Source organism: Bos mutus, chromosome 19, assembly GCF_027580195.1.
Source record: "Bos mutus isolate GX-2022 chromosome 19, NWIPB_WYAK_1.1, whole genome shotgun sequence".
In the NCBI taxonomy this organism is placed as follows: Eukaryota; Metazoa; Chordata; class Mammalia; order Artiodactyla; family Bovidae; genus Bos; species Bos mutus.
The window spans coordinates 9,352,577-9,363,891 of NC_091635.1; the positions used below are offsets into that span (position 1 = coordinate 9,352,577).

General features: G+C 58.8%; 1 protein-coding gene across 2 annotated transcripts; it reads right to left on the bottom strand.

Annotated features, from left to right (window-relative positions):
- Positions 1 to 3,175: 3,175 nt before the first annotated feature.
- On the bottom strand, positions 3,176 to 9,174 carry LOC102276152 (uncharacterized). Of its 2 annotated transcripts, XM_070389184.1 has the most exons (8): positions 8,876 to 9,174; positions 7,201 to 7,284; positions 6,408 to 6,496; positions 5,786 to 5,971; positions 4,985 to 5,122; positions 4,575 to 4,767; positions 3,526 to 3,857; positions 3,176 to 3,404 (listed from the first exon to the last, which is right to left on the bottom strand). In XM_070389184.1, the coding sequence occupies exons 1-7, from the start codon at positions 9,075 to 9,077 to the stop codon at positions 3,571 to 3,573; spliced, it is 1,179 nt and encodes a 392-aa protein (XP_070245285.1). In that variant the 5' UTR covers positions 9,078 to 9,174; the 3' UTR covers positions 3,176 to 3,404; positions 3,526 to 3,570. The 2 variants fall into 2 exon arrangements, with proteins under 2 accessions (XP_070245285.1, XP_070245284.1); XM_070389183.1 differs by having other exon boundaries at positions 3,177 to 3,857.
- Positions 9,175 to 11,315: the final 2,141 nt, after the last annotated feature.

Below are 11,315 nucleotides of genomic sequence, written 5' to 3' on the forward strand. Positions count from 1 at the left end.
GTCCCAGGCAGGCAGGTTGGGGGAGAGAGGCTCCATTTCCCTTTGCACCTCCTGGGGTTTGGGGTGGCCGAGGCTGAGAGGCCGTGGGAAGGAGGCTAGGAGCCCTGTTCTGACTGTTCTGCTGGGCTGGAGTCCTGGCTGGGAGTGGGCCCTAGGGTGCGTGCAGGGTTGGGGGTGCAGGGTAGAGCTGAGAGTCCAGGCTCCTGTTGCTTGATGTTCGGGGGGCTCCCCTGCCCATTGTGCCTTCAGGGACTAATTGGTTTGGCCTCTTCTTAGAGGTGAGAAAGGCAAGACCCAGAAAGTGGGAGCAAAGGGACCAGGGACGGCTGTGGTGGTAGTGGGGGCGGGGTGCTGCAGGCTCTTGGCTGTTCAGCGGGTCCCCTTGCTTCTCGAGGCTGTGGCCTGTGCCCGCCCCTCCCCACCCGTCCTGGTGGGCCACAGCTGGCCCCAGTCCTAGGGACCTGCGTCAGGCGGAAAAGCTGCCCCAGTCCTTGGAGGGGGCAGTTCAAGGGAGAAGCCGATATCCGTCAAATACTCTATGCCAGGCCCTCACCAGGCCTTCCATGCCATGTTCTGTCCTCCCCCCACCCCTCCCCAGGGCAGCTGTTGGTGGGGAGGAGACTGAGGACTGGGGGGGCCTCTTGGATTTCCAGGTGCAGGGAGGGCAGAGGGGGTTGGGCATATCTCCGCCCCCTTATTTTCAGGTCTCTTCCTTGTCCTGGGGCAGGTGCTCCGGGACCCCACCCTCATCTATAGTTCCCAGAGGGATATCTGTGATCCCATGTGGGCCCCTGGGCAAGCAGGTGTGGAAGTCCTGTGGGGTGGGAGAGCCATGCCAGGATGGAGAGTGAGGGGCTTCTCTACCAGGTGGGGCGGCTGCCCGGGGCAACAGAGGCCAGAGCCTGGAGTTTTGGCTGCAGGCTTGTTGAATGGAGGCAGACCCAGACCCAGTGTGCCTCTAAGGGCCAGACAGGAAGGTGGGTGGCCTGCCCTTGACACGTGGGTGTCATCGTGGTCTGTGAAGGCTGAGGCTGCTTCCACTCTGGGCAGGACCTGAAGACCTACTCAGCGTTTGTTTCAGGCTCAGGGCCCTCTTGAGTCTGAGGTATGTGTAAGGGTCCATGGCAGCCTCTCTTACCTTGGTCTCTCCCCTTCACCAGTCTCCCTTTATGGCTGGAGGCAGGGTGGTTACAGGAAGCTCGGGACCATCAGGGGCTGGTACCATCTGGGGAGTCCCCCTGAGGGACAAAGAGCGGGGACGGGGGTGGGAAGGGGGTGTTAAATGCGGGCTTCCTTCCTACCTGTGTTTTAGCGTTTAACATTGTGCCAATGTGTCCATAGATAAATCAGCTTGTTCTGTGTGCGGTTAAACCTTTATTCATTCAGATAACACATGCCCATGGCTTCCAAACAGTGCAGGGGAAGCCTGTCACCAGGTCTGTGTGTGCGTCCGTGCATCCAGAGACATCCTGTGCATGCTGTGTGTGTCCGTCCGTCCGGAGTCGTCTTCGGCAGACTCGGTCAGCTCTTTCTCATTTCTGGCCGGCACAGGCAGGGAGGACCCCCGGGGCCTCTCATTGGTTCCAGGGGCTGGCTCTGTGGGCAGGCCCTCTCAGCTTGGGAGGCTCTCCCCTGACCTCTCTCTCCTCTCTCACCGCAGCTGGGGCTCAGTAGTGTGAGGGTTTAACCCTGGGTGGACCAGACACACATGGGTGAACCTCAGATCCCAGAATTCCCTAGGGTTGGGGGAGGGGGGCACTTGCCCCTTCCCTCTCTAGAACGCACCTGGCCGTGATTCAGAGACGCCAGCCCAGGTGAGCCTCAGTCTCGGGCTGGTGAAAGTCCACAGTGGGTGCCTCACACTGGCCGTGAACCCTAGTCTGGTCTCCACTGCAGCCTCCTGAGAAGCTCCCGGAACTCCTCTCCCTAATTCCTGGACCACAGAAACCAAATGATAATAAAAGGATTATCGCTGTGGGGGAGTAATTTGTTACTAAGCGATGGATTACCATTCAGTTCAGTTCAGTTGACTACTATTACAGTGCACGGCTTCCCCGGTGGCTCAGACAGTAAAGCGTCTGTCTACAGTGCGGGAGACCCAGGTTCGAGCCCTGGGTTGGGAAGATCCCCTGGAGAAGGAAATGGCAATCCACTCCAGGACTATTGCCTGGAGAATCCCATGGACAGAGGAGCCTGGTAGGCTACAGTCCATGAGGCTGCAAAGAGTCGGACACGACCGAGCGACTTCACTCACGCAGACTGCACATTTGCAGGGCAGGGCAGGGGACACTGCAGAGGTTTAGAGGTGCTGATTTTCTTCGGATTCTCTGTTATGGTCACCTTCTCACACAGGAGAATGATTCTGGGGCCTTGGGGAGTCCCGGATGCTGCATTTCCCAGAGTATAGCCACATCTAGATTCTTCTAAGGAGGGAGGCAGGGACCTCCCTGATGGTCCAGTGATTAAGACTCCACGCTTCTACGGCAGGGGGCCTGGGTTCATTTCCCTGGTCAAGGAACTAAGATCCCACATGCCACGCGCTATGGCCAATAAATAAATAAATAAAAATAAGGGAGGGAGGCAAAGAAGGCCGGTCCTCAGCTTCAGGCTTCCTTGGCCCACCATGGATGCCTTTTCTCCTGTGGCTCACACTCACCTCCATGCCTCCCGTCCAGGTCCTCTCCTAAGCGCCACGCCTACACTTCTGCTTCTGGCAGCTTCTAACTACTCGTGCATGGGACTGAAACAACGTTCTTAAACTGAAGTATCCCCTACCCTCACAAAGCTATTCCTACTCCTACGATTCCTGTTAAGGGTTTTCTAAAGCACTGACGTGATGGCCTATCTCCCCTATTTTAAAAAATCCACATGCAGCTTCATATAAATGTATATATACATACATACATATCCAGAATGAAATATGCAAGAAAATAGTAATAGTGGTTATTCTTAGGTGGTTTTTGAAAGTATATTTTGTCCAGCTCTTCTGGTTAACCTCGCAGGAGCGTGGTATAGATATATTCTTTTTATTTTGTATTGGCATGTAGCCAATGTGGTGGTTTCAGGTGGACAGCAGAGGGACTCAGAGGAAGGTGGTCTTAACCACCGAGTCCCTAGAAAGGAGATCCAGTCCAAAATTATGTGCTGTAATGACATTATTTTGTAAGCAAAAAGATAGTTATTGTTTTAAAAGGTAAATTTATTGTTTAACAAGTCAGACGATTGCAAGGTAAAACCCCAGCCCCCCACCAGGCCACCCGACGCCGGCGTCCCTTTCCGTGTCCTCTCGTCCTTCCTCCTGCTGGTCCCTGAAATGCTCTCATGCCCCCCGGGCTGTGGTGGGTGTCCCACCTGTCCCGGCACGCTTGGGCCCCCATCCCAGACACAGCAGCATGCAGGGTCTGCTGAATGAACAGGGGGAAGGCATCACCCCATGTGTCACAGGAGTGAGGGGGTCCCAGGAGACCAGCAGATAACGGGGGTGTCATTTTACTGCCTCTCCTTCCGCCTCCTTGCTGGAGATACCTGCCCTCGTCACCTCTGTCCATCCTAGCCAAGGCACAGGGTCCGTCACCCCGTCCGCAGGGTCCTCAGCACGAACGCCCACTTTCCCAGTGCCAGCTCCGTGTCCTGCGCAGAGACGTCCCGGTGCCACACAGCGCGCACTGACCGCTCAGCCCAGGGGAAGAGCAGCACGCGCACCGCACGGCCAGTCTGGGCCACCTCGTCTGCGCTCACGGCCTGCAGGCGCCGGCACAGCTCCTCCGGCGGCAGCCCGTCCACCCTCACCATCACCATGTTGGTCTCCACGGCAGTGGGATCCACGGAGCAGACAGGGGACGCCAGTTCCTGGAGCCCTGGGCCCAAGTCCTGTGGTGAGTTGAGCCCAACCCCAGGACTCTATGGCTACCCCTACCACCCTGGCCTTGTCACCCAGGAAAGGCAGAGGGCAGCCCAACTGTAGAGGGAAGAAAGGAGGGAGCCTTAGTCCTGACCTGGGCAGACTTGGCCCTGCTACTTTTTAGCTGTGACCTTAGACACATTAGTGGTGGCTCAGATGGTAAAGAATCTGCCTGCAATGTGGGAGACTTGGGTTCAGTCTCTGAGTTGGGAAGGTCCCCTGGAGAAGGGAATGGCAACCCACGCCAGTATTCTTGCCTGGAGAATTCCATGGACAGAGGAGCCTGGTGGGCTACAGTCCATGGGGTCGCAGAGAGTTGGACACAACAGAGTGACTAACGCTTTCTTTAGACAAATCAATTAACCTCTTGGTTTCCTCATCTTTAAGGGGGGACATTGTGGGGTTGTGAGGATTCAACCTAGGTTCAAGGCTACATTCTGCTGGATCCTGCAGAGAGTTACTGACCCCTACTGGGTGCCGACTAGTCCAGGCCCTGCACTGGGTGTGGTCTGGTAAAGTCCTCGTTCCCTGGATCCCACCCCTCCTGGTTTGGTGACTGACCTTCACCTACTTGAGTTGGAGGGATGCACACCTGCTGGGGACTTGGGCCCTGCTACAGGGGACCCCCAAGGACCACCCTGGGGCCAAAGGGAAGTGGCGGGGTATCAGGCACCTCTGGCGAATCTCTGGGCATTCTGGTGGTCCCTCTGCAGCATCTCCTCGGCGTCAGCCAGTCCCACCAGGGCAGCTGCGGCCAGCACCCCTGCCTGGCGCATCCCTCCACCCAGGGCTTTCCGGAGGCGCCAGGCTTCTTCAATGAAGTCCTTGGGTCCCCCAACCAGGGCCCCCACTGGTGCACCGAGGCCCTGAAGGAAGAGAGGAGTCCTGCCCGCCTACCCGTGGGTGTGCATCTCTGTTCTCAGGGCTCTGGAGGGCACAAGAGGGATGTGGAGGGGCAGACACTGTGGCCTCATTAGGGGAGAGGGTTAGAGGACCCAGGGTGAGCACCTGCCTGCCCAGCAGCCCCAGGACACAGCTCAGCCTCTTGCAGTGGGCACCTCCACCCTTCTGTAGCTTCCCTACCTTGGAAAAACAGAGAGACACAGAGTCGCAGTGCTCCACGATGCAGGCAGGGGGCACGCCCAGAGCCACCGCAGCGTTCATCAACCGCGCCCCGTCCAGGTGGACGCGGACCCCATAGCGTCGGGCCAGCAAGTGCACCTGCGCGCAAGACGCAGGTGGGGTCAGAGGGGCTGAGCCGGGGGGAGGATGGGTCTCCAAAAGGTCACTAGAAAGTCACTGGGCTTGTCTCCTGGAGGAAGGACGAAGGGTCTGCATGGTTGGTGACCAGCTTGGCCATCTGGAACCTGAGCAGTCACTCTGGGTCTGGGCCTGGGCCGTCCTCTATGAAAGGGGGTCGACGATAAGGGCTTTATCTCCTGTTTATGGCGGGCTCACTGCAGGCCAGACCACGGATGCTTCGTCCTGTCTAAGCAGCACCACAGCGCCATTGGAGGGGAGCCCTCAGCCCTGTTTCCCAGGTGAGGGCGAGCTGGCCCTCAGGCCATTGCACGGAGAGTGCTAGCGCTCAGGCCTCGCACGCTGGCCATAAGACCTGGCCAAGCTGGTGCTGCCCGGGGACTCGCCCCCAAGGGTGGGTCTCTGCTCTTTGGAGGAAGGTTGGGGCCCTGGGGGGTTCTACACTGGGCCATCATCCCCTTTGCAGCTGCACCTAGAATCACACCCGTGTCTCCCAGAGCAGTTCTGGCCACTGATGGGCACACAGACATGTTTCAGAGGAGACTAAACCCCAGGAGGGGACCCAGGGGACAGAAAGCCAGTAGCTGGCTAGTGCTGGGGGCACAGCGGTGGGGCTGGGCCTACCTGGCGTAGGTATTCCATGGGGAGGACCCGGCCCCCCGAGCTGCTGTGGGTGTTCTCCAGGCAAATGAGCTCACAGACCGGGTGGTAGGGGCTCCCAAGGCCCCGTGTGACCAGCCTCTCCAGCTCAGCCAGGTCCAGGGTGCCGTGGGGCAGGTCTGGGAGGGGGTGGGAGTGCACCCCTGCGATCTGCAGGGGGCAGAGGATAAGGTCCAGGGGTCCAAAAGTACCTCCTACCCCTGTCTTGTCTGCTCCTCCCCAGCTCTGGGCAATGGAGGCTTCCACCTGAGCTGTAGCCATGGGCACAGACATCCCAGCCAGGGGGGATGGAAGACACCATGTTTGCCTGAGAGGTTGGCGTCCCTCCGGCCTGAGCGCCCAGTGCACTGAGTGCCCACTAGGGGGCAGCAGGCATACAGCCAGCATACAAGCTGCAGGACTGAGCCTAGCCTGCCCCTGCGTGGTCAATCTGGGAATGGCTCTCCTTCCTGCCTCCCCCAGAGAGGCCACCGGCCCAGCCATTTCTTCCTCTGCAGGTCCCAGCCTGGTGCCTGGGAAGCAGGTTCCCACCACAAGTGTTGAGCATCCTGTGCTGGCCCCAGGGTGAGAGGTGCTGGGTGCTTACCTGAGCCACCCCGCCCTGCTCATAGACATGGAGGTGGCATTCGTGCCCCAGGAGGAGCTGGGAGCCCCGGCGCCGGCAGTGACACATCACTAAGGTAGATGGGGTGGGGGCAGTGTTGGCATCAAGTGTTGGCAGACTGCACCTGCCAGCTGCAGCCTGTGGTCTCGGTGGCCGCACATGCGGGTCCAGGGGCCCTCAGTCAACCCTCTGAACCCCACCTCCTCCTGGGCCATGTCCTCCCCGCATCTATCCCCACCCAGCTCAGCCAGTCTGACCCTCAGGGCCACAGGCAGCTCCCAAGTGCCTTATGCCAATTAGGAGAGAGCGCCCCTTTAAGACACCTTCCTGCCATGTGCTGGAAAGCATCCTACTAAGTCCACAAGTCTAGGCCTGTGGATCGTTGGGCCCTGCACATTCTGTTCCTCCTCCCGATTCTCGGCAGCCCCCCTGCAGAGTACCTCCTGCAAGAGGAGGCCAGCCACAGTGCTCCCCTTTGAGGGCTCAGTAGCCCAGGGCACAGCATCAGTCAGGTGCCAGAGGAAACAGAGGGCACCAACTGGGAAACCAGACTGCTTGATAAAGAGGCAATTTACAAAGGTGTGGCAGCCTGCAGGGAAGTCACGAGGTTCGAGGTTCGGGGGCAAGACCCCCAGGCAGGAAGGGGTGAGAGAAGGGTGTGGCTATGGGTTCCAGATGGCTCAGAGCGCCACTGATGTTGTCACAGCCCCCTCTACAAAAGGGAGAAGTGTGGAAGGAGGGCCTGGAGGGCAAGTGAAGGTCGCCCTGCGCTCACCAGAGATGAGGTTGGCCATGGTGTTTGTGGGCACGAACAGGGTCCGCTCCACCCCAAGCAGCTCTGCAGCTGTGGCCTGCAGCTCTGAAGTGGGAAGGGATGGGGTAGGGGCCCCATTAACAATGGCACTTTTCAAAGTCCTCTCCTAAATGACCCCATGAGCCCCTTGTCCGCATAAGGACATCTTGCCCAAGGCTGTGGTGAGTGGCCAGTCGGGACGCCAGCCCGTCTTCCAGCTGCAGTCTGTGGTCTTGGTGGCTGCACATCTGGGTTCAGGGGCCCCTCAGTCAACCCTCTGACGGCCTTCCACCCCACCCCCGCCTCCTCCTGGGCCGTGTTCTCCACCCCTCCCCCCCCAACATTGAAACTCTGTGGTTTGAACCCTCCTGTCCCACCCAGACCTCACACCTGTCTGACTTCCTTTCCCATCAGTCCCTTGCAGGTGGGGCCCTGTGGTTTCTCTGCTGACTTCCTCTCCCAGAACACAAGGACAGGAGCCCTCAGAAGGAGACTCTGGGGGGCTGGAAGGGGGCGGGGCTTCCGGCTCCTGCTTTAAAGCTCCCCTCCCTTTGCCATGACATTCAAGACCAATGGGATCTGGCCTCTGCCTCCCCTCCAGGAACAAGGGTGCTGTCCTACACCCCAGCTCCAGCCACATTCCCCATCCATATCCTGAACACCTTTCTCACCACTATGCTTCTGCCCTGGTGAGCCAGCACTCTCTTCCATGCCCGGGACTAGGGGTAGAGCATCTCATTCATCTTTGAAGAGGTTCCTCCACAAAGTCCCCCTTTCCTGTGAGTCCCATGTTTCTCCTCACCCACCCCTAGTCTCCAAGGCACTCTCTGTGGATGCTTTAACCCCAGCACCTCCCTCACCCAGGGGGATGACTGTCTATGCGTCAGACTGCCTGATGAGCAGTGGGTCAACATCTTTGAAGTTCCAGGCCAACAGTGGGTGTCTGCTGGACGCTTGATCAGCCCCATCATTACCTGACCCCACATCCAGGCCCTCAGGGCTAAAGTCATGACCCCGCGACTTGCCCCTGGCACAGCTGACGGTTTATACACACCCCAGCAATAGTAATGGCTCACTATGGCACCTACCCTCAAACCAGGGTGGGTGGCAGCAACTTTCAACCATCTTGAAAACACTTTTGAGGTTTCTAGAACTCACTCCTCTGGAGGAGCAGCCTATGGAGAAACCCTTTCTAGATGGGTTTTCTGTTGTCTTCATGTGGGAAGGTGGTGGGTGCAGGACAATAGCCAAGGGTTCCAGAGTGAGAAGACCTGAGTTCGAGTCCTGATTTGCCGTTTACTCGACATGGGACTTAGAGCACCTGGCCTAGCTTCTCAAAGCCCTTCTCTGCAAGATGAGATAACACCCACTCTCATCGTGTCTTGGGGCCGCACTTCAATGAGCACACAGATCGCCCGGCGATCCTGTTAACTTGCAGATTCTGGCTCCGGAGGTCCGGTGTGGGACCCGAGACTCTGCATTTCTAACAGGCTCTAGAGTGATGGGTCAGACTGAGCTGCAACGAAACCGAGCGCAATGCACGGCCTGCAGCTGAGCCGCCACCCCGAGCCCCGGGCCTCCGCTCCCGCCAGCACCACGGACAGCGCCCTGGGGTCGCCGCGAGGACCCCCGGCTCCGGCCTGCACGCCGGGCTCACCGCAGACGGTGGGGTCCTCGCCGTAGTCGTCGTCTCCCACTACGGCCTCGGCCATGGCGCGCCTCATGGCCGGCCCGGGCTTGGTCACCGTGTCGCTGCGCAGGTCCACCACGTACGTCGGAACCCCCGCCAGGCTCCCAGACCTCCGCGCCCAGAAGACCCGCTGCCGCGGGGTCGCGGCCCGGGTCAGTCTGCGGAGCATGGCGGGGATAGTGCCGGGCCCTCCAGCCCCTATCTTCCTCGGCCGGATCGGAGTGGCAGGGCTTTCCAGACTTCGGCCGCGATTGACCCGGGCTGGCCGGAGGGCCCCGCGGCATGCTGGGAGTTGTAGTTCAGCTTTCGTCGCGGCGGACGCTGAGCGCACTCCCGAGGCATCCTGGGAGTTGTAGTTCCGCTTTCGTCGCGTTCGGCTCCGAGCGAACTTGGGCTGAGGGAGAGGAAGGGTTGGCGCTTACCCGTGAAGAAACAAAGCCCAGGCAAGTTTCTATTGAGCAGACGCTCATGTGCGTTTTTACCGTGTGTCCAGGACTGTCCCAGACACTTTACAAATGTTAAAACAGTTAAGCCTCCCAACAGCTGTCCGTTGACAAGCGTTATTATCACCCCATTTTACAGATGGGGAAACTGAGACGCACAGAGGCAATGAACGTGCCTAAGGTCGCTTGGCCGGGAGCGTCCAGCTCTAACTGGACTGTGCTATGTTGCCCCTAAAAAAGTAGCTTCCCATCATCTACTTTTTTCAATACAGATTTATTGTGCACCTTTTGCCAGGCAGAGGGATACAAAGATGATCCCGAAGTCTGAGCATCCGACTTCAGGGGCATAATGGAGGTGGAATTACGGGGGTGACAGAGTCCCCTCCTCCGTACCCACTGGCCCTTGGTGGGGGAGAGGGTGCTGCTTCCACCCCGGGCCAGTGTCGGGTTGAGGGGTGGGGAGTGGTGAAGGGCCCTGACTGACTCAAGTCCCTACTTAGGAGGTGGGTGGTTTTGGACAAGTCAATTAACCTCTCTGCACCTCAGTCTCCTTAAATGCAAAATGGGCTCTTTTCAGAATTTGATGACTTAAGGGTTTTTTTGTGCTGAGTCTGGCGCCTGGCTGGTAGTAAATGCCACAGATGAGTGTTTTCTGTCTTACTTCTGCTGTTTGATTGTGGTTACTGGTCACAGCCCAGGGCGCTGGGGTTTGGTGCTGCTCTGTGGGGTGCAGCCCGACTCCGCCTGGACTGGGGCTCCTACAGGGTTGACCATCCCTCGGCCGGGGAGGACAGGCCTCTCTCTGGGCGCCCCGCTCCACTTGCAGCTCCCCTTCCCCAAGTGTGGGCCACAGATGTCTCTTCCTCATGGGAGGAGACTGGACCCTAAGGGCTGAACATGACCAGAAGAGGCACCCACAGCTCTGATCAGGGCAGCCCTCAGCAAAGAGGACTCTGACACTGACCTTCATCAGAGCTCTGACATGTATCTGCTCCAGGTCAGGTCTGGGGATAGAGGAGAGCAAAGTAGCTTGCCCTTGAAGTTCTTTGGGATGGGGACAGGATGCTGCCTGTTGGCTCTGGGAAAAGTTGCAACAGGCCTGGCTGAAGCATCAGGGCAGGCTTCCTGGAGGAAGCAGTGATTGGCTGAGCTTTGAAGGCAGAGCAAGGTGTTAATCAGACAAAGGGAGAGGGAGAGTGTTCCAGGCAGTGGGAACAGCTTCAGCAAAGGCTTGCGGTCAGAGGCAGCTGGAACATTTGAGGCCTGAAAGAGAAGGGAGCGGGGGTGGAGATGGAGTCCTCTCCCCTGTGCCTGCAGAGCCATCGTGAGAGGGCAGAAATCGCAAGTCCCTGTAGGATCTGGGGCCCCAAGGACACCCATCTAAAGGAAAGGCCCACTCTGCCCTCCCCAACTCCCCCCTTGGTGCCCTGCGGCCCTGACCCACAATCTCCACTGAATTCCGGGCCCTGAGAAAACAAGCCCCTTATCTCAGTGTCTGGCTCCAGCCCTTCTGCTGGGAAGTGGGGGGGGGGTGGCGGGGAGTAGAGGCCTCTGTGGGAAGGAAGGGAGGGGCTGGGGCAGTGATGGTGGCTTTAGGGGGAGCAGGGAGAAGGGGGCAAACAGCTGGATCCGCAGGCACCTCCCACCATGGCAGAGCCACAGAATCGCCTTATGTTTGCGGGCATTTCACCTTCCCTGCTAATCCTCACCGCCACGCTGTGGGAGAGGGATTAGGCGTGGGCCTCAGGGCTACCCGAAAATGCCACCAAGGTGAAACAGCTGGTCACCAAACTGGGCCTTTCTTCTCCCAGGGCAGAGCTGTTTCCTCAGCAAGCTGGGCGCTTCCTGGGGAAAGTTGGCCCCAACAAAAGTTGCTTCTGCCAGGTGGCTGCTTATCACCGCCTATCTTGTCCCAGGACACCTGGGCCACCCCCTCCTTGCCCAGTGGTGGCTTCTCCAGCGTG

Excerpts from the sequence above, each read along its gene's own strand:
- LOC102276152 (XM_070389184.1), bottom strand. The coding sequence starts at position 9,077 with ATGCTCCGCAGACTGACCCGGGCCGCGACCCCGCGGCAGCGGGTCTTC. Across the intron at positions 5,123-5,785 it reads CCATGGAATACCTACGCCAG|GTGCACTTGCTGGCCCGACG; the intron begins GTAGGCCCAGCC and ends TCTTGCGCGCAG. Across the intron at positions 4,768-4,984 it reads TGTCTCTCTGTTTTTCCAAG|GGCCTCGGTGCACCAGTGGG; the intron begins GTAGGGAAGCTA and ends CTCTTCCTTCAG.